General features: G+C 51.0%; 1 protein-coding gene across 1 annotated transcript in view; it reads right to left on the bottom strand.

Moving 5' to 3' along the window:
• Positions 1-3,848: 3,848 nt before the first annotated feature.
• efnb1 (ephrin-B1) overlaps positions 3,849-26,459 on the bottom strand; it is a 56,526-nt gene continuing 33,915 nt past the window's right edge. Inside the window, exons 3-5 of the mRNA XM_076143438.1 lie at positions 12,978-13,070; positions 7,271-7,387; positions 3,849-5,270 (exon numbers count right to left, since the gene is read on the bottom strand). Coding sequence (XP_075999553.1) covers positions 4,888-5,270; positions 7,271-7,387; positions 12,978-13,070 — 593 coding nt within the window. The 3' untranslated portion in view covers positions 3,849-4,887. The remainder of the gene's footprint in view (positions 5,271-7,270; positions 7,388-12,977; positions 13,071-26,459) is intronic.

The following is a 26,459-nucleotide window of genomic DNA, read 5'->3' as shown; positions in this document are numbered from 1 at the left end:
GCAGAGACGGAGGAGAACGCTGCGGCGCATGTTGCAACGCCAATAATGTCTCGTTTTTATGATGTAGAACAACAAAAGGACCCTGTGGCTGATGCAAACACACACGCAGACACACACGCAGGCTGCAGTCACACACACACACACACACTCAGGAGCTCAGTGGGGGGAAGGTTTTAATAAAGCCACAGTAACGTGGATCTATGGGGGCGTCGCAGGGCCGAGGCAGGAAACCAGATGAACGTACCTGCCCAGGGGCGTCCACGGAAACGGCCTGTGTGTGTGTGTGTGTGTGTGGAGAGGGGGTGAGGGGGGGCAGCCAAGCCACATGCACATGACGTCTTCCCCCCTCCTCTCCTTCTCCTGCCATCCCCTCGCTCACATCACGGAGGAGCCCGGGTGGAAAAGCCAAGAGCACAAACAACAAGCGGCGCGTTTGTGGCTGAAAAAAAAAAACCGCCCCGGACGCTTTAATAACATTTCATGGCGTCTCCGCTTTCAGCCCCGGCAGGACGTGAGGAGTTTCTGCCTCCCGTCGGATAAACGCAGACTGTAATTTCAGACAAACGCAATGGAAAAAAGGCAGGAGTGCAGCCAATCAGATTTAATCATGTATGGAGAAATGTAATTGTGGAGGACACCGGGGCAGAGAGGGCTGATGTGGGTATTAGTTACTATGCATAAAGGCGTGTCCAAGCGCTCCCAATATGAATTTATGAAGCCTGCTTGTGATTTCAATCTGACTAATGTATCAGAACAAAGCCATCTGTGCGGCACTGACCCCTGAGGTGAAGGTTTAGAGGGGGGAGGGGTCCGTGCCAAGGTGGAGGAGACCAGAGGGTGGAGGTGGACTGACATGTTCAACAAGAGAAGAAGAAGAAAGAAAACAGCACGACTCAAGAAGAAGTTCCATGGGAAAAATTTTATTTATCAATATGCGGTAGTTTCCAAACTGGTGGAACATCATTTCCATTGTAGCTGGTGCCAATAGGTTACGCTGAGAAGCGGCGAAACAAAAAGAAGAAGAACGGCAGAAATAAAATAAAATAAAATAAAATAAAACGACAAAACTGACAGTAATGATTCAAATAAGGGAAAAAAAAGGAAACGAAATTCAACAGGTTGTGTTTACACATGCACATGGTAAAATAATACTGTGGCTTTGAACGAGAGCGGAAATCAACCAGCATCCTCCGTGCTAACTCAAGGGAAGGAGGGAGGAGAGGAGGAGGGGAGGAGAGGAGGAGAGGGAGAGAAAGCGAAAAGGAGAGAAGAGCAGCAAGTTTAAAACAAAAGGACCGCCTGGGAGATAATGAGCGGCATAAAGCTCGTGATTTATTGGTGAGCGCAGTTCGGTCACACTCGCTCTCATAGTGTCCCCCTTTCTCCTCTCTCTCTCTCTCTTCCTCCCTCTCTCTCTCCGTCTGGCCCAACAGACTTATTAAAAACAGAGAAACAATTCATCTTTGCGGGCCAAATGCTTGTGATAGGTGGCACAGTGGAGGAAAGGTGTGTGTGTGTGTGTAACTGAGAGGCAGTGAGAGAACAGAGTCTTCATATGCAGAGTTAACTGAGGGGGGGGGGGAGTGGGAGGAAGGCCCTTCATCATTCATAGTTTCAGTGACCTCTTCATCGCCACGACTAAGCTGCGGTCCCGAGCGGTTCGTCTCAGCGAAAACCGCCAAATCCGTCCAGAAGACACGGAACGGAGTCAAGACGAGACGCTTAACCCAGTTTACTAACACGTGTGGTGACGAAGACGCCCGGCAATACTGGGACACTGAACCCCCCCCCCCACCCCCAGAGAGAGAGAGAGGGAGAGAGAGAGAGAGAGGGAGGGAGAGAGGGAGGGAGAGGGAGAGAGAGAGAGAGAGGGAGAGACACAGCATCTCTCACTGCCATAGTCAATTTAACTCTAAACAGAAGAGAAAATCAAAAACAATTTTTTGCAAACAGAAGACAGAAAATGCAAGGATTCATACAAAACACACTTTAAAAAGACACGGCTATTTACAAACAACCTCCATTACAAAAATCTAATCTTAAATCTTTCTTCTTACAGAGCAGTGTTCAGGTGAAGTTACATCTTAGATTGGGCTCTATCCATATATTTACATTTTTGCTCTATCTTCTCCTTGTTTTAACATCTTTACTCGCCAAATTCTTCTCGAATAACATTAAAGTGGTCAGTGGATGGGTGAGGATGAAGATGAGGATGAGGATGGCGGCGGCGGTGGTGGCGGCCGGTTCACGGCTCCCTTGGCTGGTGTAGGTGAGTGGACGCGCGCCGAGCCGGAACGCAAACTGTTGCTCTGGGATCCGTTTGGAGTCGGCGGCGGCGGCGGGGCCTCACACTGAGTGAAAACACAGGAGCGCCACTAAAAAACGCTCCCGGCAGCTGGTTTGCTTCTTAGCTCGGGAGGTTTTTAACGACAGGCGAGGAGCCGCTGGAGTCTTCCTCAAAGTCTTTGAGCAAGGCTGCCTTTTAACTCAGCACTTTTATGTCCGTGAGTGATGGCGGTATGTGGCGGCGGATGATGGCTTGCCCCCCCGCCGGTAAATAAACATTAACCGGCAGGCTGCAGATAAACCTGGACCCGTCAGTCTCAGCGTGTGTGTGTCTGTGTGTGTGCACGTGTGTGTGTGCACGTGTGTCAGCTGTCCTTATCTGCTCCTCCTCTCACACGTCATTAACCCGGGCCGCCGCGCCGCTTCGTGTTTTGGCAGCCGCGCCGGTCGAGCTCCTAGTTTCAGCCCTAAAAACAAGTCTGTTCAGTTCTCTAAACCACAGAGGCGTTCTGACACACAGAAATGCCGACACCAGCGAAAAAGATTCGGCATTCTCACAGACACACACACACACAGACACACACATACACACACACACACACACACACACACACATACACACACAGACACAGTCCAACGCCCTCGAACAGCAACCCGCAGTTTGCAGGTGCACACATCCAGCTGCAGCAAATCCTCTGTGTGTCTGTGTGTGTCCATGTGTGTGTCTGTGTGTGTGTGTGTCTGCGTGCTGCTCTGGGCTGTGTGATAGCCGAGCTGCGGCTGCGTCCTCGCCGGTTGAACACCTTGACTGTGGAATATTCTGCACAGCATTTTCATTCACAGCACAACTGGTGAGGGGACGGGTGGGGGGAATTAATGCTAAACTGCTACCACCGTCGTCGTCACCATCGCCCTTGCGGCCCTCGCCGCCCTCGCCGCCGTCACCCCTCCCCCACTGCCATCTTCCTCTCAGGTTAAAGCCAAGTCACAGGAACATTCTCTCCTTCATCCCTGGCTCGCTCCTCCCCGGCTGGTGAGTGTGGGCAAGGAGATGGCACCTAGATTAGTCACACGCTGGCACCGCCGCTCGCTGTGAGCTCCACTGAGTCATCTACAGATGGCGGCCAATTTGGCGGCCCGGCGATGCTGTCGCCACAAAAGCTCCGCCGCTCGCGATTCAGCATCCAACTTAAATAGGCCATCTACCTATGTAGGCCATCCAATCAGAGCGGCCGGGCCGACCTACGCCCACCCGACGCCGGGTTGTTTCCCGTCTCAGTCTGACGCTCGCTGTGTAACTCTCAGCGCTAACAGAGAGCAAGAACAAACAAATCTCAACCTGCCTGCTGTCTTGAAATCATCTTCCCCGAAAAACTCATCAGACTCGGTGAGACCTGCAGCCGGTGCCAAGTGGAGCACCGAGCAACGCCGTACAGTAACTCACTGTTCTAGCCCTAAGCCATTTAAGTCTGCCCAGATACAGAACTGGCCCGGACATGTCCACACATACACACAACGTACACACACGCACACACACACTGGTTGGGAACACACCCACAAACGCACACAGGTAGGTCATAAATACCAGGGCAACAGTAAAGCTCATATCAGACAAGCAGTGGAAAAGCAATTATTGCCTTGAAACACACACACACACACACACACACCTGGACGTCGATAGTCCAGGTGGAAGATGAGCGATGGGTGATTAAGATGGAGTGGTAATGATGAACTATTCAACTCTATACATTGTGCACTTGTAGGAAAGTCTAACAAAATACGACTGCTTTGTGAACTGAATCAGGGTCGAGGAAATCCTCCATCAAAAATAGTAAGTAAGGCAAACGTCAGAGGTGCGGAGGGAGAGGAACACGTTTCACACACTGTGTCTGATACCTGAGCTATCTGGAGAGTTTCCTGGCCCACCACAGAGCCCTGACGAACACACACACACACACGCACATTTTATGCACACACACACACACACACACACACAGGCACACACACTCCAGGCTGCGTGGCGTCTGGGGGGCTGGGGGCTGGGGAAGGGGGGGAGGTGCCTGTTCCTGGCTGGTGTGCGAGGAGGATGAGTGTGTGTTTAAATTGGGCGGAGCGCAGACTTGAGGGAGCTGAACTAAGTTATATATCCTGCCCACTTTAAAGGGGGACAGACAGCAAACCAGGAATCTAGAGTTCCATCTGTTGGTTCACTCCGGCCCCCCCCCCCCACCTCCCCTCCCCTCCCCCCCCTGCTCCCCCCATCAGAGCACAGCAGGGACACTTAGGAGGAGGAGGAGGTGAGGGGAAGATGGTGGCGGTGGTGTGTGTGTGTGTGTGTGTGTGTGTGTGTGGCGGGGAAGGGGGGGGGAGCATCAGAAAACCCAATCAGAACAGAAAAAGCCTCTCTGGCCCCCCGCTGGTTACTGGTCAGTGCGTCTCTCCAGATTTGTGCAGCAGGTGGTAGAAAAAAGGCGGGCTTGAGGAAACACCAAGTCCCCGAAAAATGCAGGAGGAAAATGTTTTCTTTTTCCCAAGAACATAAATCAAGCGCTCCTCTCTCTCTCTCTCTCCTGATCCTGTTAGTGGCGGTTTGGGAGCACGTCAGACTTTGTAGTAGATGTTGGCGGGGCTCTGCGGCGGCATCTCCTGGACGATGTAGACCGGGTGGCCATAGTCCCCGCTCACCTTCTCATAGTGAGGGCAGTAGTTGTTCTCTGTCCGCAGCGGAATGATGATGTCACTGGGCTCCGTGCCAGCCGTGCCCCCGGGCAGCTTGGGGTTGGACAGCGTGCTGAGTGACAGCGCGGAGGGGCGGGGCTGGGAGTGGGCGTGTTTCCTGGCGCGCTTGCGCATCTTGATGAGGAGGATAATGAGGAGGAGAATGAGCAGGAGGAAGATGATGCAGCCGGCGCCGATGGCGGAGAACACGGCCACTTTGGAGCCCAGGATTCCCTCTGAACCAGACTGGTCCTGATTCATGTGGTCTGGAGAGAGAGAGGGAGAGAGGAAGAGAGAGAGAGAGAGAGAGAGAGGGAGAGGGAGAGAGAGAGAGAACAATCAGAGGAAGAACAGCGTCAGTATTGCCTCTCAGTCATGTGTGCGTCTCGCTGTTTGCTGCCTAAATCATCTGTGATCACATACCCGTTTGTTGTTTGCGCGACATGACTGACAGAGGCATTGATGTAATCTAATCTAATTAGTTTAATCAAAATGGCCTCCTAATGAAATCTGCAGTCATCGCTCCACACAGCCTGATTCAGACTCCGATATGATTGAGCTCAGGCGGAGGAGAAGTCGTACAACATGTCGAGGCCGCGGTCGTACACGGCCAGGGCCAAGTAAGATACAAGGAGGGGGGGGGGGGGGGGGCATCGGAACATCTGATTTTATTTTATCCTTTTGTCTGGGAGTTCTGTAGGAGAAGGGGGGGGGGGGGGGGAGTCGTTACTGGATGGGAGAGGGAATGAGCGGCTCCTCCAGTGACTGAAATCCGAGAGCAACCAAATCTGTTTTCCATGTATGCAGGCAGCTGCTGCCAAAGAGCAATGCTGCCCCCCCACCCCCCCACCCTTCACTGTCCATGACCCCCACCCCACCCCTCCCCTCCAGCCCCCAACACACACACACGCACACTCACATAAGTCCCATACCTCTGGAGACGGTCATCTCCATAATGACTGTGTCTCCTCACTCGGCTGGCCGGCCCACACTTAACTGTTTATTGCGCGGGGGGGTGGGGGGTGGGGGGGTTGGGGGGGCCAGGCCCTTATCCTGACTAATGACATCACTGAAAGCTGCTGATTCCAGACTTATCGCTGAAATCAGACTCGGGAGGAATTTTTTTTTGTTCCCCCGTTGCATTGTGGAGCCGAGGCCTGGAGAGAAGCTGTCAGACATTTCATTCCTGAAATATCATCAGCCCTCCAAAGTGCGGCGAGGCGTCCTTCATGCCGCCCTCCTCTCCTTCACTTGACATAATCACTGATCTAACAACGGACGACAGGTAAAAGCCCGGGATGCACGGACGGGTGACATAAGGAGACGCTTTTTATAGACTAACTTGCGTCAAACAAGCAATTATGAGTGCAGGAGCGTCTTATCACTGTGGGACAGGCAGAACAGTGTGTGCCCAGATGAAGTTGGTGGCGTGCAAAGTTGTGCAGGAAGTCGTAAAAGTTTGTGCCGGACCTCCAGAGAGAGAGGGGGGGCTTTGTCACGTCTCGCCGCGTCCCTACCCAAGCTGCTGGCAGACGCAGGAAGCAGCATCAGAGCAGAATCACATTACCGCTGCAATTATCTGAGCGATGAATCTGCATTTATCTGCAAATCTAATGAAGTTAGAATAACATCGATTACTACAAGTCTGTCTGCGAGGCTCCCTTCACTCTGGAAAGGGTTTGAAGACATTTTAACAAAACTTAAAGGACGAGTGGAGCATCGGCGCAGATCTGGATCCATTAAAACCTGCTCTCCATACCTCCTCCAAGGCCGAACGAGCCGAGTCAAACGGCCGCGTCCTGACCGTGTAGCGGCTTCGGATAGACGTGACACAATCTGTTTATAGCCTCAGCAAACACACGAGGCCATGAGTGCGGGTGGAATCAGAACTTCCTTGGCAGAGAAGATTCTGATCTCTGTCTCTGGAGGAACGGGGGAAGTCCAACCTTTATTTGGCTTTTTTAACTTTTTATTTATTAACAGAGTGAGCTTCTGCCTGCGGCTCGATCATATGAGGGCGACCAAACTCAGGATACTTGTTTTCCCTTCCCAGGCTAATCTTTATTCAATACACAGAGAGGCGCTGCATCATCGTTTGCTAATTTCAAATATTTGTTTTGTCATTAAATATTAGCTGATGAACTTTATTACAGCTTCCCTCCTGCGGGGCATCTCGCTGTCTCACTGTTACCCTGTCTCCCTGTCTCACTGTCACCCTGTCTCCCTGTCACACTGTCTCCCTGTCACCCTGTCTCACTTCACTCACCAGTGTTCCCCGGGATCACGGGGCCCATCGGACCCTGGTCAGACGGGCTGGGGCTGGACTCCGGGATGGCGTTGTCTTCCGGAGCCTCCGGCACCACGGGGTCGGGCGAGTTGGGGTCTGTGGGAAACAGAACAGGCAGAAACTCAGCAAAGACACAAAGACGCACACAGACACACAAAGACACAAAGACATGTGAGCTGAATCCCAATGACGGCTTCCTGTGCGTCGGAGGATTATTTTTTATTATCTCCTCCACACATCTTTTATCCGCAGAGAAGGTTATCTTTCTCCCTGTGTGTGTGTGTGTGTGTGTGTGTGTGTGTGTGTGCGTGTGATCGTGTCTCAGAAGCGAAGATGAAAGCACAGAGAGGAAGGACGAGCCTGTGAAACACGCCTTTATCCGTGTTCTGCCATAAAAAAATAAAAAAATGAGTTTACGTCTCTATCAGCGGCTCCTTCAGCAAACACTCAGACAAGCATTTCCAACACTGACACACACACACGCACACATACACTTAGAGCACACTTAAGCCTGGCAGAATGAGGCTAAAGTAGTTATATATTAACTTTTTATTGTTTTACATTATTCATCACGTTAAAAGGCCGTAATATGCCTTATTTATTACCGTGGCTTTAACTTTGGCTAAGAGGAACACACACACACATCTGAGGAAGACGAGGAGAGGAGTGGAGGAGTGGAGGAGTGGAGGAGAGGAGAGGAGCGGCTGCTGATGGGAACGCCATACGTGGAGGAAACAGACAGTTTATCTGAGCGTCTGTTGTGATTCCAGCTGGGACGCTTTGAAGTGGGCGTGCGGTAAACACTGGTGGGCCGCCGCCGTCTCTTTACGAGGGCCGGCCGGGCAGACGGAGGCCGTTACTAACGGCTACCGAAGCCAGCAGAGGGATTCCACAGCACTCCATCAGATACCGCTGCTCCCTCTCCGGCCTTATCTGCATCTGCCCCAAGGCCTGCTCAGGGGGTGTGTGTGTGTGTGTGTGTGAGGGAGAGAGAGAGAGAGAGAGAGAGAGAGAGAGAGAGAGACACAGAGAGAGAAAGAGAGAGAGAGTGTGTGTGAGGGAAAGACAGCGAGAGAGAGAGAGAGAAGGGCGTATGTGTGTGTGGAGGCAATTTACATTTGAGTCCCTTGTGGCCGTCTGTGTGTGTGTGTGTGTGTGTGTGTGTGTGTGTGTGTGTGTGTGTGTGTGTGTGTGTGTGTGTGTGTGTGTGTGTGTGTGTGTGTGTGTGTGCGCTCTGACAGCCTACCAGACTATTTTCTACTTCCTCGCAGGGAAATGATTGGGGACGTCTGGCAGACGTGAAAGAGACGGAAAAAGAAGGGAAGACAGGGGAGAAGAGAGAGAGAGACAGAGAGAGAGAGAGAGAGAGAGACAGAGAGAGAGAGAGAGAGATAGAGAGAGAGATAGAGAGAGAGAGAGAGAGAGACAGAGAGAGAGAGAGAGAGAGACAGAGAGAGAGAGATAGAGAGAGAGAGAGAGAAAGAGAGAGAGAGAGAGAGAGAGACAGAGAGAGAGAGTGACAAGAGTCCACCAAAGTGATCCTCCATCTTCTCCATGTCCATGCCGCCGCATAGACAATGTGCCAGCGGTGAACCCGGCCACTGGCTTGTTGTGCTGCGAGTCAATAATTGATGAGGAGGATGGGGGAGGAGGGGAGGAGGAGAGGAGAAGGGAGGGGAGGGACATGGAGACGCGTGGCAGAGAGAGCACGGGAGGACACGGCCGTCCCTTCACTCGCCAGCCGCATCGCCTCGTCGCTCGCTGTGTACTGAGCACTGAGCATGTGCGGCCTGGCACTGTAATGTTCTGACCCATTTTTTCTCTCTCTCTCTCTCCCTCTCTCTTCCTCTGTGTGTGTGAGTGTGTGTGTGTGTGTGTGCGCGCGTGCCTGTGTGTACTGCTGACATTTCCCTTAGCAATGCAGACAGCAACTACCTCCGAATTGCCAAGCCGCCAGAAGGAGGAAGAAGGCGGGGGAGAGGAGCAATGAAGGAGCGAGAGGAGAGAGAGAGGGAGAGGGAGAGAGAGAGAAGGAAAGAGGGAGAGGGAGAGGGAGAGGGAGAGAAAAAGAAAGAGAAAGAGAAAGAGAGAGAGCGAGAGAGAGAGAGCGAGAGCGAGAGAGACTGTGTGTGTGTGAGAGAGAATGGTGAGAGTTTGGAGGAAGAGGAAGATGGGGGAGGAGTGCGTGTGTGGAGGTGAGTCAACATATTTCTAATGAGCGCAGTGACATGATGTGCTGGAGGAGACAGGGACTGGAGAACAGCCCCCCCCCCCCCCCACCTCCTGCTTCCTCCCCCCCTCCCGCCCTCGCTCAGCTCCTCTTCCTCTCTCCTTCACTGTTTTTATGTAAAAAGCGACGTCGAAACACGAAGCATTTAAATTACAATTAGATATCGACGTGTCATACGGCATCATTTCATGCAAACAGTTGATTCAGCACGACGGCTCCCCCGGGTGCTGCTGAGCAACACACACACACACACACACACACACACACACACACACACACACACACACACACACAAGCTCCACTATAAATGGAATGTGAAGATAAAAGAGAACGAGTTCATTGCCCAACAAAGCGGACAGCAGGATGAGTCAACAGAACCTGATCCTGGTGCAGGGAGCCCAGGAGCCCGAGTGGACATATGGGGAGATCTGGGGGACTTGGCAGAGGGACGGCGTTGGCGTGCGGCTGAGCGGAGACGCAGGAAATGCAGCTTTAACACAATAGCATCTGGGGTCGGCGCCAAGCGGAGAGCCCGGTCTCATTTGTGTTTGAAGAAGAGGAGGAGGGAGTCGCTGAGATAATGCGGAGGATTTAAAAGAAGGGGCAGCAAACTGTTTCACTTCAAGAGGAGAAATAATCAACCACACCAACGCCACGCCAGAGCCAAAACGTTCTGTTCCAGATTCAATTTCGGGATTTCAAAATGGTTCCTCTGCTGGGCCGGACGCGTTTTTGACGTGCAGGAGAGGAGGAGGGAGAGGAGGAAGATGGGCAGACGCCGTCGCTAACCAGGATTAAGCAGGAAGTGTCTGATCCTGAGCGATAGCCGAGGCCGGGATTCAACAAGTCCACAAATCACTGCCGAGGCCGGATCCCCCTCAGCAATCTGTCACGGGACGGCGTTACCAGATCCCTCACCTGGGGAGGAAGTGAGCCGGGTCCCGAGTAGGCGGCTTGGGGACGTTTGCACCGCCACGTATGAAGAAGACACGGGCGGGGACGAGACACTCGCTCGCTCGCTCCAGATGTGTGCTTACCAGAAAAACAAGAAGAAGAAGAAGATGGAGGAGAAGGAGGAGGAGGAAGGAAGAGCTGTGTTGTTCCTGTCAATCCCACTCTCCAGTTAAGAAGAACATCTGGAATTTCGCGCAAACGATCTCAAACCCTCAGATCTCAGGTTTATCAGTCTTGTAACTGAAGCTAGTTTGAGGCTCTTGTGCTTGTGTTTGGCTTTTAAAAGACGAACACAAGCAACAAGGTAAACAGGTAATTACTCATAATCAAACACCTGAAACTCTCAGGGATGAGCACCGAGTGACTCACGGATAGAAACGCTTTGGCTGCGGTGTTTTGGTGGAGCGGCTGAGGATCTGGAGAAGCAGCTGGAGAGAAGCAGCAAACGCTCCAACACAAATAAAGAGATTCCAGCTCCCATTACTGCGAGCCCCGGGGTTTGTTGACTCCCCGGCTAATAGTTTGTGTAAAAAACTCTGTGTCCCGCCTGCGACCGCGTCCTGGTTTGGTGAGACAGTTGCTGCGACGTGGAGCTGCGGGGCTGCTCTACACCGCTGACCTACATGGAGGCAGAGCGACACCCAGATTCTTCTTCTTCTTCTGCTGATCTGTTGAATCGCTACAAACTCTGCGAGCTTTGGAACACCGGCAGCTTGTTAGCTTCTATTCTTGCACCGGCTGCCAGGACGCTGCCGTCATCCCAGTCGCCAGCAAATATCTACACACAGACTTCATTTGCAGACACACACGTATACACACAGACACACACACACACAGACACTGAGGAGCTCCGTATTTATCCCACTGTGACGTGAGAATTCGGCTTTAAAGCAGGAATCAAGCGGTGTTGGTGGGCAGATGTTCCTCCCAGATGGTTCTCAGTGTCTGCTCCGGTCAAAACAACCACACTGAAGATGGAGGGGAATGTTTAGAGTGTGACACATCTGTGTACGGTATCCTGTCAGATTCAGGATATGGATGTCCACGTATAGGGCTGAGCCGCATCCAAAAGTGAAGAGTATGATGCAAACCAAATGTTGTGTCCAAGGATATCTAAACAAAGCGGCTTTGTTTACTTGGCTGGTTTGGAGACGACATGCTCCGACCCCGCTGTTACATTCCAATTTCCACTGTTTCAAACACATTTTCGCAGCGTAATTGTAAGAATCTGGCGCGGCGGCGGCGAGAGAAAACACTGCGGCGCTCTCACAAACTCCGGAGGCAGAGGGAATCATTCGTCTTGGTCGTTTGGTATTTTGTCATTTTCGCTTGCTGATCTCATTCTCTACACTATTTACACAAACTCAGATTGAACCGTGCGATAGCGGATAAATCATTCCTGACTGGAACGTGTAACACACAACAGAGCCGCGCCGCCATTAGAGGGCCGGCCTCGACCCTCCGCTACAAATATTTGCGTTCTAAAACAATGCATTTCTCTGTTTCTTCTAAATTGAGGACAAAACATCAGATGGAACTATTTTTCCCAGATCAGATTTTTAAAGGAGGACATGTTGTTGCTCTTTATCCTGTTGTGCAACACAAACCCACTGATCTGCACTCAAACTCTCATTTCTGGAATATTTAAGGCGTTCCTTTACTTCTGTTACATGTTTACGGACCCATCTGAGTAGGCTGTTTTCACTCAGTGTGCCCATTAGTGATGCAGGAAGGGAGGAGGTTTGTTTTTCTGCACAAAGGCCTGAAAACTGAGCGGAAAATGGAACAATAGGATGGACAGGCCTGTGACAGATATCAGATTTGATGGTGATGTCAGTATTTATTATCTTACATCTTCATCTTAACTCCTCTGTGTGATTCTCTGTGATGTTTGAACTCGTGTGTGTCTAACGTTGAATTTCATTTTCCGAGCTTTTTGGCGCTGATGAAGAAGTGACCATCCTCTTCTGTTCACCCGCCGGTCAGTCGGCGGTTTAACAGGCCGACCGGAATAAATGTGAGCGGCAGGAAAAGCAGCCGGGCGCTCTGCAGTGGCCTCGGCGGGGTCACGAGTGAAGATGGAGGCCGGGTTGAGTGCTTTCTCGCGCCTCATTCTGGCACGGATACCAGCGTTTGACGGCGGCGCTGAGCAGATGGAGGGACGGGGTCGGCTCATGGAGCTTCTGCTGACGTTTGTAGGGACTTTATAGTGATTATAAATCACTTTCTGAGGAGGTATGTTTCACACGCCGCCTCACACGTCAATATAAAGGAGAAAAAAATAGAAAAAGGGTTTCTGTACCGCCGGCTAATTCATCTGAGAATACAACTGTAGCGTTCCAGAGAGCGAGTCCTGATGGAGGCTGATGGCAGACAAAGTCACGCTAGGCACGCCGAGCGAAAAATGAAAATGTCACCCCCAAAGTGAAACATGGCTGCGAGGCAGACGATGGGCGCCGCGTGTTGAACACGGCGAGGCGGCTCACAGGCGCTCACTCTTACCTTGCCCGACTTTCATGATGACTTTCATGGCTCGGCTCTTGCACACGCCTCCCTCCCGGTTCTGCAGGCCCTCTTCTGTGCCGTTGGAGGTCGCTGGGGGGGGAGAAGAAGAGGAGGAGGAGGAGGGTGGGGAGGAGGAAGGAGAAGAAGTTGGGGTGTAGAAGTGAAGAGGGGGTGAGAGAAGAAAAGGAAAGCAGGGGAGGAAGAGGAGGAGAGGAGGAGAGAGGATGACACTGGTTAATGAGCACGTCCATAAGGCACAGAACTAATCAATATTTACGACAAGCACTGATTAGCTGTTCCAGTGATTAGACGTTCTCACCCTCAATCAACCGCCGGCTCCTCTCATTAACACAATAAAGTCAGGTCAAATGAATGGAACAACATTAGAGGAGAGAGGAGAGGAGGGTCGGAGCCCAGGAACACGGACAGACCTGTGTGAGTGAGCGTGTGGGTGTGTGTGTGAGAGAGTGTGTGTGTGTGTGTGCGTGCGTGTGTGTGTGTGTGTGTGTGTGTGTGTGTGTGTGTGTGTGTTGGGTCTGTACATATTTTAGCAGTGAGACATGCCAGGGAGAGTTCCAGCTGCCTGCCAAATCCTGGAGCAGCTTTTACTCCCTGTGAGCCACATGTGTCATTACTTGCTGCTAGTGCTGAGAGCTAAATGCCTCCCTGAATGTGTGTGTGTGTGTGTGTGTGTGTGTGTGTGTGTGTGTTCCAGTTACATATTAAGCGTGTGCGTGTTTGTTTTTCATCTACATTTGTTTGGTCGTATTTTTCTTCCATGAGCGACTTGAGTGAGGAGCTGGAGGCGTGGCCTGTGGGGCTTGTGGGGGGCGGGGCTTTGGGGGGGTCGGGAGGTTGTTTGTTCAATGTCACTTTGGCTTCGGACGCTGTGACACAATTGGCCATCTATTTTGGGGTCCATGATAATGACCTAAGGAGACAGAGTGTGACTCTGACCTTAACGCTGAGCGGCCAGGCACAAGGCAGTGTGTGCGTGCGTGTGTGTGTGTGAGTGCGTGTGTGCGTGTGTGCGTGTGTGTACGCGTGTGTGTGAGCACTGTGGCAGCAGCTCTAATTTTGGAATTCCCCAAATGTTCTCCATCTCCGCTTAGTCTGCTGTTTCAACTTCACTCCCTTCCTCTTCCTCACACACTTTTGTTTCTCTTCCTTCCATTATCCATCTTGCTCACTCGCTCGCTCACTCGCTCACTTTGTCTTTTTATTTTTTATCATCTACCATCTCCGCCCCTCCCCTCCCCTCTCCTCCTCCCCCTCCCCCTCCTCCTCCTCCCCTTCCCTCCTTAACTCAATGACCATCTCCCTGGGTGATTGCTTCAGATGGCACCCTCATTACGGCGAGATAGGCTTGGAGAGGGTGCTTATCTAATGATGACACAAAGAGAGGCAGACTCACTTAGACAGAGGTGTGTGTGTGTGTGTGTCTGTGTGAGTGTGTGTCCATGTAACACACACTTTTTCCATCAACTTGTAACGCTTGCCACATTTGCCTGCACTCTAAAACTTTGATTCCCCTTCCATTAAAGCATAAAGGGATTCTTTCTCCCACACACACACCGCCACACGGATGAGATCAGTTTGACTCAGGTGTTCAGACGCTGTGATGACATAACCGCCATGTGACCACAGGCGACGGCGGAATCCTCTTCATCCTCCTCATTCCGTAACATTTTATTCGGCTTAATCGCATTCTTTCCTTTAATGTCAGTCTGAGCAAACACTGAGTCACGACGCTTCCACGCCCGCCGATGATGAGGATGTCTGCTCCGTGATGAAGCAACAACACAGAGACTCAGAGCACAAACCCAGTCTGACGGATTCAAACCAACAGCTGCCAAAGCTTCCTGCGGTGATCGGCCATTAAAACCTTCCAGGGGAGACGTGAGAGTGTGTTTGTGTCCGGGTTTATGTGATTTACTGAGTCAGGATAAGGAAAACATAAATACACATTGTGTTTAAAAGCTCTTCCTACATACTAAGACTTATTTACAGTATTTATCTGGAGTGGGATTAAGGCTAGAACAGCAGCGAGTGAACGTAACACACACTACGCCTGCGTGTTTACAGGACGTTTGAGGATACGGATCGATTTACTGCCTCATTGGTCGGCTTCGTATGGCGACGGCGGCGTCGGGGAGAGGCCGTCGTGACGCCTTCACGGGTTTAACACGCGTGTAAGCACGCTGACTGTCGCGTGTAAACGTCTCCACATACATTCCCCGAGCTGGAAGCCGACGTTGCGCCTAATGACGGGAGCGCCTGAGCCTCCCGCTGCGAGGCTGATTCACGGCTCGTCATTCCTGAGCGTTATTAATGTGGACGTGCTGCTGCTGCGGCCTCGCGGGACGTTAGCTCAGCTTTTGAACCCCGGCGAAACCCGAAACAAACCCCAAATAATAAATTGCAATAATATTGTGTTACATTATCAGATTATACAGCACTTAGGCCCTAAATTAGGAGGACAACCACAACATTATTCTAGCCCGGCCCGGCCCGGCCCGGCCCGGCCACGTGATAATTTGTGAGAATATTTGCGATAATTACTGCGATAACATCACATCAGGAGCTCTCAGGCAGTTTCCCCCCTCCGCACGCCTGAGCGAGCAGGACACACAGACGCAGGAGGAGCAGCCGGGCCTCGCCGAGACGCCTGAGTCATGTTGAGCGGACGAAGGCGGTGACGTTTCTCTCTGCCTGTTTCCACTCTGACATACTGAGACGCCGCCATCACCCCCAAAACCTCAGCCCACGTCTGCTCTTCTTTCAATTTGTGAGTTTTTACAGGGGGCGAGTTTGCGCAGAAACGCGATCTGGGCCTCAAAGACGCGGCGATGAGCGAGAGTCACGCCGCGGAGTTTATCTCCACTCGGGGGAAAAGCAAATCTCCCTTAGCGCTAACTTCCTTCTGTCATCTTTATTTGAGGGACGGCTCCTCGCTCGCCACCGAAACAAGCTGCCACGATGTTGATGCGGCACCGTGATGAGTCGGGCTCTTTACCCGCTCCTGTTTAGGTAAGCAACCATTCATAAAGAGATGATCGCTTTATACGGCCGTTTGTGCTCAGGCCGTTAAAGTCCTCCTATAATTCAGAGGATTACTGCTCCGCTGGACGTTCACATTCCGATTCCTCCGTGTCCAATGGTAACCACATTTCCTCACGTGTTGCTCCTGGAGAAACCGCATCTTAAAGTGCTATTCAAGACGTAAATCAACCGCCGCGACAACTGTTGACGGCATTAAAATGGATGTGTACACTGTCACGGGCGACGCACACTTCCAAACTGCGATTACACTTCGATTACAGACATAAATTATTCGCACGTCTTCATGCGACTGAAATGGGCACAAATGGGAGGAAGCAAACTCAGAGTGACAGATTTGGATGGAGTGTAAATCGATTCAGTCGCCCATGAACGGCAGAAACTCTGCATGTGTGCGACTTAATGACTGCTTCCTGCCTTTAAACACAGGGAGGATGGATACAGGCAGAGGGTTCTCAGAGCTGTGGTGTCACTGAGTTGCTGCCTGGTGTGTAAAGTGACCTAATTCAGGTTCTGTGCTCACACGCAGGCTCACATCACTCACTCACACACACACACACACACACACACACATCATCATCATAAAAGATGGAAGCAGACTTCCTCAGATCTGTTTTGGGCCACAATCATACATGCAGATATCAGCTGTCTGTAATCTAAACGCTGGATTGGAAACAATGACGCTTCGGCTCCATTGTTTCTGTGTCCATGACGTGGCGGTGAGATCAGACAGCGCCAACAAAGAAAGATGAAGAAGAAGGAGAAGAAGGAGAGGAGACGCAGAGAGGGAGAGAATAGCAGACGTCAAACAAATGAAAAACAAGCAGGCAGGCTGCACGTCTAATCTGAAATCCTCTCAATCACTCCATCTCCTCTTCCTCCCTCCCTCCCTCCCCGTCCCCTCGCCCCCCTCTCCCCCTCCCTCTCCCCCTCCCTCTCCCTCTCCTCCGCCCCTCGCTCCCGTTTTCATCCCCGCGCGCTGACGTTAATCCAAATCTGGATTTCCAGATATTAAAAGGCCGACGGTCATGTCATGTTTTGGAAAGAGGAAGAGGAGGGAATTGGGTCTTCCTGTGCGTCTCCAGGGAGATCAAAACACGGGGGGGGATAAAGTCACGACAGGACGGAGAACAAAGGACGCCCAGGCCACCGCTAATGATTTAGTGGAACAAGCTACGGCTCCACATTAGCGGCCCGGCATTCTGAGAGAATTGGTCATTGCATGAAGGAATGTTGCTTTTTTAAATAAAGCGTTTGGCTCGGAGCAGCGTTTTGTGTGATTTAAGGCTGGTTTTGGGTGTGGATCATTGGCTGCAGAGTGACTGCTGGGAGAACAAAAGATCTACAGCTGCTGAAGTCATAAGAGAAACCAGGTGCCAAATGTTGATGTTGGGAAATATCTACAGCACAAATGTATCGGACAAGAGAAGCCGTACAGGGGAAGAGCTGGCCTGCGACCCAGGCTCCTGTTCCAATGCTAAACACACTCACACACACACTCACACACTCACTCGCTCGCTCGGCGCACATATGTGGTCGCATGCATACGGACAAAAAAAAATTCACACCCATTCGCAAGGACGTTTGAGTCTTTTGGGGTTGGAAAGTGGAAGGACGTCTCCCCGAGGTGCAGAGGGGAGAGAGAGAGGGGAGAGAGAGGGAGACGTGTGAGCGACGCGGTGCTGACTGGCCAAGACCGAGCACGGAGCGCGATGCGGTGGTCTATATTTATTCTCAGGTCTGCTAAATGAGGTCACTCAGGTGGTCCTGCTGAATACATTCTCCATCTCCATCATGAATCATCTGCTGCTTATTATTCCTGTCCAGCCCAGGGGGCTCGCTTTCATACAGCACCATGGACTGACTGAGCGTGTGTGTGTGTGTGTGTGTGTGTGTGTGTGTGTGAGCCCGTGCATGTGTGTGTCTGCCCAAAGCACCGAATGAGGGGATGGATCCAGCCCATGTGACAGACAGAGAGCAGGTTGTTTAATGAGAAAGTGGATGAGAGGTGACATTCATTGGCTAGCTCTCTCACACACACACACACACACACACACACACACACACACACACACCCCTGCACAGCATTCAGACTGCCACTTAGACGAGTAGAACAGGCGCGGGGGTAGTCGCGGCAACCAGCAGTAATAATGGCGACATTAAAAAAACACTAAATACATAAACAGGCCGAGCTACGATCCGATCAGTCAGACTGCTGCTTCATCCATTTAGAGGGGAGCTCAGCTGTGTGGGTGTGTGTGTGTGTATGTGTGTGTGTGTGTGTGTGTGTGTGTGTCAAACAGAGCGTCACCACGGAAATGGGCATTTCTCACACCTCTGATATCCCTATCTGGCTCTTTGTTTACATTAGGGAAATAGAGTCGGAGTGCAGAGGAGGAAGGAGCCTATTTGCACAAAATATTTCACTCCTGAATGAGCAGAGAGAGGGTTAGATTAGGTTTATGGGCCTGATTCCAGAGATAGAGGCCTGGCATGCACACACACACACCACACACACCACACACACCACAGACGCTCGCACACACCCACACAAACACACAGAGGGAGTTTGGCAGACTGGAATAATACAGAGGATCTAGATGTTTGCACTTTGAACCTCCTGTAATCCGGAGTATGAGGCCGCAGCTAAAGCCTGATTACTGCAGAATGAAATGGATCTAAATAGATGTCTCAGCCCGTCAGACCTTCGTTTCTTTGTCCTAGAAATAGAAATGGAAATCAGTAATCAACCTCCAACCTCTCGCCCGCCCCATCTCTCTCCCTCTCTCTCTCTCCCTCTCCCTCCTCCTTCGCTGGTTTGACTCATTCAGACTTTTCCCATCATCTCGGGTGAATTAGCTCCGTCTGCGGCCCCGGCGCTTCTTCTTCCTCCTGTGATGGAACACGACGCTCGATATGAAACCTCGTCAGCTTCATCACACCGACGCTCCAAACCGGTGGATTGCCGGTTGAGTGAAGGCGTTGTTGAGTCTTTGCTTAAGAAATGCAGCTCTTATAAAAACCCAACATGGTCTCTTAGAAGGCGTTACTGTATGCTTTTGTTATTGTATGCTTTTGTTATTGTATGCTTTTGTTATTGTATGCTTTTGTTATTGTATGCTTTTGTTATTGTATGCTTTTGTTGTGTTGCCTTCATGGTTGTAACGTAATATGGAGGCGAGGACGCATTGATCATTGTCAGAATGATGAAACGCCTGTTGAAATGCATCCAGTGAGCCAAACTGCAGCGTCTGGAGCCACGAGAGCTTTGATTCTGATTAAAACCTTTTGCTTCTGTAACTCGATGACATCATCACATCACACGTTTGAATCGACACACTTTAAACACACACACACACACACACACGCACATAAAGCACAGCGCCACTGTGTCTTCCTGTTTTCATTCCGCTCACGTATCGCCTCGTTAAAGTTAATATGCAAACATACTGCTGCTGTTTTCACTTTGTGTGCACGATGGTGCTGCAGCGAGAGAGTTTAAAGGGCGGATTGATGTTCCTGCACATTAAAGAGCCGCAAAGCTTTCAAAACAGAGCCGCTAAATGAAAACAGGCACCTGTAGGAGCCGCCCCCCCGCCCTCTAACATGGCGGCGTGCGGTCTGTCCCCAGGGGGCGCCGCCGTGCCCGCATGTGCCAAAGCACTCAGGCAGGCGGCAGCATTAATGTCAGGGCTTAAGGTCGTTAGCGGCCCGGTGAGCACAACTTGTTGCTCAACTCACCGCGTCAGCGTGCAGCCAGAGGGGGAGCTGCTCTCCTGTGTCCAGATTACACACACGCGCACACACACGCACACACACACACACACCATGCAAAAACAACCACGCTGGAAATGTTAGAGAAAAACATAGACATTATAGACATGTAAGAGCTGCAGGCCCACAAGGAGAACACACACACACACACACACACACATATATAGATGTTCATACACACACTCGCATGGGCTGCCTGTGTGTAGCCCAGAAGATCAGGGAGGACTTAAGAGCTCCTCTGGCACCAAAATTACAGGGTGCCTCGAAATCCTCCCAGCAGAGAGCACTATGGGATATCAAGGGGGGGAGGAGGGGGGAGACGAGGGAGGGAGGGGGGAAGTAAGGTGAGGGGGGCGGAAAGAGAGGGGTGCAGGGTGAGGAGGGGCAGAGAGGAAGTGGGAGATTCCTTTTTTTGAAGACGAGAGTGTATGTGTGTGTGTGTGTGCGGGGAGGAGTGAGACTTGATCTGTCTGAAGTGTGTTTGTGTGTATATGTGTGTGTGTGTGTGTGTGTGTGTGTGTGTGTGTGTGTGTGTGTTGAGGGTGGAGTGTGATGGGGGGGCTGTGCGTGCCTGCATATGTCAGAGAGGGAATATGGAAGGAGGTGATGAAGTGAGGAGCTGAGAGGAAGAGGAGGAGGAGAGCTGGGTTTGGAAAGGAGAAGTGGTGGGCGGTGATCTCTCTGTGAAGCAAAGGAAGCATGCGGGTGTGTGTGTGTGTGTGTGTGTGTGTGTGGGTGTGTGTGTGTGTGTCTGCCAGCTCGCTTCTCTCTCTCACTCACTTTTTCTTTTAGTCTGTTACCCTTGAGTCTCTCTTTTGTGTGTGTTTGCCGTGTGTGCGATTATGCAAAGTGTGTGTTAGTGTGTGTATGTGTGTGTGTGTGTTGTTTCAGAGTGTATGTGTCCACATGAGTGTAAATTCGTATTTCTGCATGTGTGACTGTTCCAGAACAAATGTTATAAATACGGGTGTTTGAGTTTACAGAACATGGAACTTTCTCTCTCCGTGAGTGTGTGATGCTGTGTGTGTGTGTGTGTGCTGCTGTGTGTGTGTGTGTGCTGGTGTGTGTGTGTTCCATGCAACTGAGCCCAGAGAGTCCCAGCAGATTCCTAAGCCAGAGGTTGGGTATTATGGGCTGCCGTGTCTAGCAGCAGCGGTGCTTCAAGACGACTTATGACAGCTTTTAACCTCTGCAGAGGGCCTGTCAGCAGCTCCCAAAGTGTGTGTGTGAGTGTGTGAGTGTGTGTGAGAGTGTGTGAGTGCGAGTGTGTGTTCATCCATTGCTTCTGCATCATTTAGCTGCGCGTGTCTCCGCCTCACCTCTCCGGTGAAGCGGGGCAGAGTTTCTACGCCTCGTACGCCCACCTTCCATTTTTCAACCCAGCATGTTGAGAACCCTTTTGCTCCCACACACACTGCAGAAAACTTAAGCATCACCTTGTTACTCATCGCTCACTCAGACACACACACACCCACACCCACATACAGAGAGGGAGAGAGAGAGAGGGAGCCATAACTTCCTGCAAACACAATAGCAACACGCACAATCACCTAGACGCATTTTTCGGGAAATTCCATACACACGCGCACACACACACGCACACACACACACACATGCACGGTTCGGCGGCGTCTGTCGGATCGCTCGGAGATAAAGGATGCAGAATAACAGGAGGACCGTAGGGAGCGGAGCAAGTCATCTGTCTCAAACACGAACAGACTGAGCGCGCTCCAACATGACAGATGTAGATGGAACTCATCTCAGAGCACATCACATCCCAGACACACACACACACACACACACACACACACGTCAGCCTAAAAACACAACGTGACACTGAGGCTTATGATACAGTAACCTTTCTCTGGGTCCAATCTATCTCCTCATACGACATTGATGGGAATCTAAGGAAGCTTCATCGCACACAGGAACCCGATTCCTTATTCCCGACACACACACACATCCGATATACCGCACATGTGTGTGTTTGTGTGTGTGTGTGTGTGAAAGTTGTCATTTGATGTCAGTGAAGCAGGTCGGGCCTCTTCAGCTTCCATATCGTGACGTCGTTTCCTGAATCATTATAAGCGAGGATTGGAATTAGTCTTTGGGTCGTTTAGCGAGATTCCAAAGGTGGGCGAGCGCCACTGTGATTTACTGTGACAGGAGAAGTGTGTGTGTGTGTGTCTGTGTGTGTGTGTTTGTCTGTGTGTGAGTATAAAGCGTCAAACTGTCTGGTGTTTGTGAGGCAGCCTGTCACAGTCTGCAGTTTCCACTTTCACAATCCTCTTCAAAAACAATCCATTCCACACACACACACACACACACACACACACACACACACACACACACACACACACACACACACACACACACACACACACACACACACACACACACACACACACACACACACACACACACACAAACTGCAAACACTTTGAGAAGTGGAAACAGAGTTTTTCACTGAGCGACACCCAAACACACACACATCCAAACACACACACACACACACTCACACACACACACTCCTGACAGCGACGACACCGCTCAGGACAGAGCCTAAGACCTCCTGCTGAGCAGAGGGTTCGGCTCCATAAATAAGCAGAATCCATCTCTGAGGTGCTCGGCGTGAATATGTGGGGAAAGGTGCTCAACATGAGGTCTGGGGCCCTCCAGGGGGTCTGTGTGTGTTCAGTTGTGTTCTGCTCTGTGAAGATTAATTCTATATATTTTTATTTATTTATATTTTTCTTTCACCGACACATTTATTCTTATTTTTTTTACTGTTTGTTTGTTTACTTTTCCTTGATTTGATTTAATTTCCTGTCGTTTTTATTTTATTTTTATATCCAAACATTTTATTGCTGATGTATTTTATATATTCTATTTGATTTGTTGGTCTCTGAAGTCTCTTCTTCCTTTTTGTTATCGACTTGTGCTCTAATATAAAGTTTGATTCAATTTACTTATTGATTGATTAAAGTCTGGGGTTTGAATTGAAATCTGTGTGGAAAACTATTAAATTTAAATTAAACTTCATTCTTCTGTCTGAAACATGAAGCTTTATGAAAGGAAAAAGTTTAGCTGTAGATTAAAACCAAACTTCTGTGTGAATGGAAACATGCAGCACATTCCCATGAGCCTGGCTTCATGCAGAGACGTGATTGGTGGAGACGTGAGGCGGCGGATGTGGGCGTGGCTACACCGCATGAGTGACAGGCTGACGTCAGTGTGTTGCATTTCTGACGGCAACCGGCTTCCTGTTACATCAAACTGGGAAAATGAGGGAAAGCGACGACCGTGAAGCTTCCACGCGTCGCCAAGGAGATGAAACACGAGGAGGGAAATCAACCTAAACACACACACACACACACACACATCACACACACACGCACTCAACCGCACTCAGGCTCTTACAGAGGATATCGACCCTCTGCCATCGACTTTACCCTACAACAAAATGCCACATGGCAGGCACCCACACACACGCACACTCACACACACACACAGCAACACACACACACATACAGAGCTTAAAATATGCAGAAGAAGAACAGGTGAACAAACACACAGTGAGAATTACACTTACAAACACAACAACCACACACACAGCCTAGCAGCTGACCCCCCCGGCCCCCCGCCCCACACACACACACACACACACACACACACACACACACACACAGACACACACACCCTGCATCAATTGGCTAATGGCAGCTGAATGTCGCGTGTGCAGAGAAATAAGCAGCAGAGAAACTGGGTCAGAGAGGAAAAAAAAGATATTTCACCTTCCTATTGGCCAGAGCGAAAGGTTAGAGGAGACACAACACATCCTCACACACACACGCACAAACACACAGACACGGACACGCACGCACGGAAGTCCACATGAACGCACAAGCGCCAAAGCTAAAGGTTACTAATGTCCATGTGGGAGTCGCTGAGTTACTGTTTACCTTCCTCTTAACCTAAGTATGTATGCGTGTGTCTGCGTGTGTGTGCGTGTGTGTGTGTGTGTGTGTGTGTGTGTGTGTGTGTGAATAAGGATCGTCTGTAGACCGACAAAAGGGAGTTGAGCATTTGTATCATCACATAATAAAACAAAGCTCTTTCCATGCAAATAAACACTCACACGGTCCGACACCCGACACACACACACGCACACACACGTGCACCCTACAGTGTGTGTGTGTGTGTGTCTCAGGAGGAAGCTGGGTGAAGTTTCAGCCTTGGTTCATTTGTGCTGATAATGATGCGAGGTGAAGCGCGACAGACGATCAAACTGGTCCTGCATCCTCTCCGTCTGCTTCTTCTTCTTCTCTGGCCTTTGTGCGGTGCTAAATAGGTGATACAGGCGTCTGCGCTGCACAGATACCGCCCGGCACGGCCACAAATCAGCACCGCCGCCGTCTGATAAAGAGGAGCGCTGGGATGGATCGGAATGCAGGAGAGGAGGCAAGATAGCGGCGGCGAGTCAAAGGCCACGAGGCTCCGAAAAATTAAGACTGACTAAAGAGCTAATCAGCGAGCAAAGTCTCCCTGCGGACGGAAACAAGAGAAGAAGAAGCCTCGGAAACAAGCTAACGAACGGCGAGCAGAGGAGGCCCGAGCGTTCCTGGGAGACCTGGCGGATCGTGCTGCTGCATGCAGAAAACGGGCTCGCAAGGGGATGCAGCGTGTGTGTGTGTGTGTGTGTGTGTGTGTGTGTGTGTGTGTGTGTATGTCAGGGCAAAGGCCTCACATCTTCATTTTCCCCCTAGAAACTCAGCAGCTCTCCCGTTTCTGCCCTGGTCTAATGTTCCAAACTGTTCTGAACGAGGCCATCAGCTGTGAGCTCTGATGGTGTTTCGCTCCTGATGTCTTCAATAAGCTGTAAGTGGTATGAAAACAAACTGCGTGTGTTTCCGATTCCTCCTTAATAAGTCACCTGAGTCCACGCTGCTTCATTTGTAATCTTTAAGAGCCCAGAGTTCCTTCAAGAAGCCGCAGGTTCACTTCAGCCGGGGCAAGAATGGGCCCATAAAAGATGGATTATTTCCTATCCTGGTGTGAGTGTGTGGTTTCTCTGCCTGTCTCTGTGTGTGTGTGTCTGTGTGTGTGTGTGTGTGTGTGTGTGTGTGTAGGCTTTGTCCATTCATCCTGGGCAGATAGGAGAAGCTCCATTTTCACTGACCTTTTCAATGCGGCCCCAGGAAGAGAGTTATGACAAGCGGGGCCGCCCGTGATCCTCGGCACAATAACACATCTCCAAGCAGCCAAACACACAAACACACACACACAAACAAACAAACAAACAAACAAACAAACGATAACTCTTACCCAAAAGGCTCGGGAGCTTCCTGTCGTAAACAGGCGACGCGACAGAAACCCACCGGAGTGTATTAAATAAGCGCTAACAACGCGGAGAGGCAATGTGCTGGGGAAGACAAGGAGGGAGGTATTGTTTGCACGGTGATCAATTGTGGAGGAAGAGGAGGGGAAGCGAGGGGGGGGGGGTGAGACGTTACAGCACAAAGGACGCACGCGAGACAGAAATATGAAGAGATGAGGAGACGGAGGAGACGAAGGAGACAGAGGAGAGACGGTAACAGATGCATAAAAGAGGGCGAGAGACGCAGGAGAGAGAGAGAGAGTGGCAGTGTTCCTGTTATGGTGGAGACTCCATGTCAGCCATCTGCTGAGCACCAAACACACAACCAGCTAAGAAGGAACAAACAGGGAGGGGTGGGGGGGGGCGTGCACGTGTCCCTGCCACGGTGTGTGTACGTGTGTGTGTGTGTGTGTGTGTGTGAGAGAATGAACCCTGAGGGAATCTCCTGTACCTGCTAACATGGAGGCGACTGAACAAAGCTGACGGCAGCCAACATGGGACCAGAGTCACATCAACACTGGCACGCACGAGTGTACACACACACACACACACACACACACACATTAGGATTAGGACACACCAGAGTGGACCGTGGAGTGTAAGTGTGTGTGTGTGTGTCTTAAACCACAGTGAAAGCGTCTCAGATTCGGAGGCCCGACTGCAACACAAGAAGCAGGAAAGGCCCCCTCCTCTCTCTTTCTCGCTCGCCCCCCCGCCCCTGTTATTCGCCAAAACCCCAATCAGAGAGCAGCGCCGACCACAGAGAGAAACGCTGCTGATTACCTCCTAATACACACAAAGCCAGCAGCTGACGCACATATACAAAACACGCACACACACGCAGGCACACACACTGATTACATCCTCCGTTCTCTCCTCATCCCCCCGGTATCGCTTACACGGTAAAGCCACGCCGGGTCGAGGATCAGGAGTTTGGCGCAGACGCGGTGCAGCGAGTCGGGGGGAGCTTAACCTCTCCAGTACAGGAGAGAGAGAGAGAGAGAGAGAGAGAGAGAGAGAGAGAGAGAGAGAGAGAGAGAGAGAGAGAGAGAGAGAGAGAGAGAGAGAGAGAGAGAGAGAGAGAGAGAGAGAGAGAGAGAGAGAGAGCGGCTCAGGACCCCCAGCACAAATAAACAGCTACAACACAAAAATGTCTGGCAGACTCGAAACAATTTCCTGAAGGATCTGTCACTGTGCAAGGAGAGAGAGAGGAAGGGAGAGAGAGAGACACACACAGAGAAAGAGAGAGAGAGGGTCCAAGGAGAGAG

Source organism: Genypterus blacodes, unplaced genomic scaffold, assembly GCF_046128005.1.
Source record: "Genypterus blacodes isolate CSIRO-AG114 ecotype Tasmania unplaced genomic scaffold, CSIRO-AGI_Gbla_v1 ptg000024l_1, whole genome shotgun sequence".
In the NCBI taxonomy this organism is placed as follows: domain Eukaryota; kingdom Metazoa; phylum Chordata; class Actinopteri; order Ophidiiformes; family Ophidiidae; genus Genypterus; species Genypterus blacodes.
This window is presented reverse-complemented; position numbering and strand designations above follow the sequence as displayed.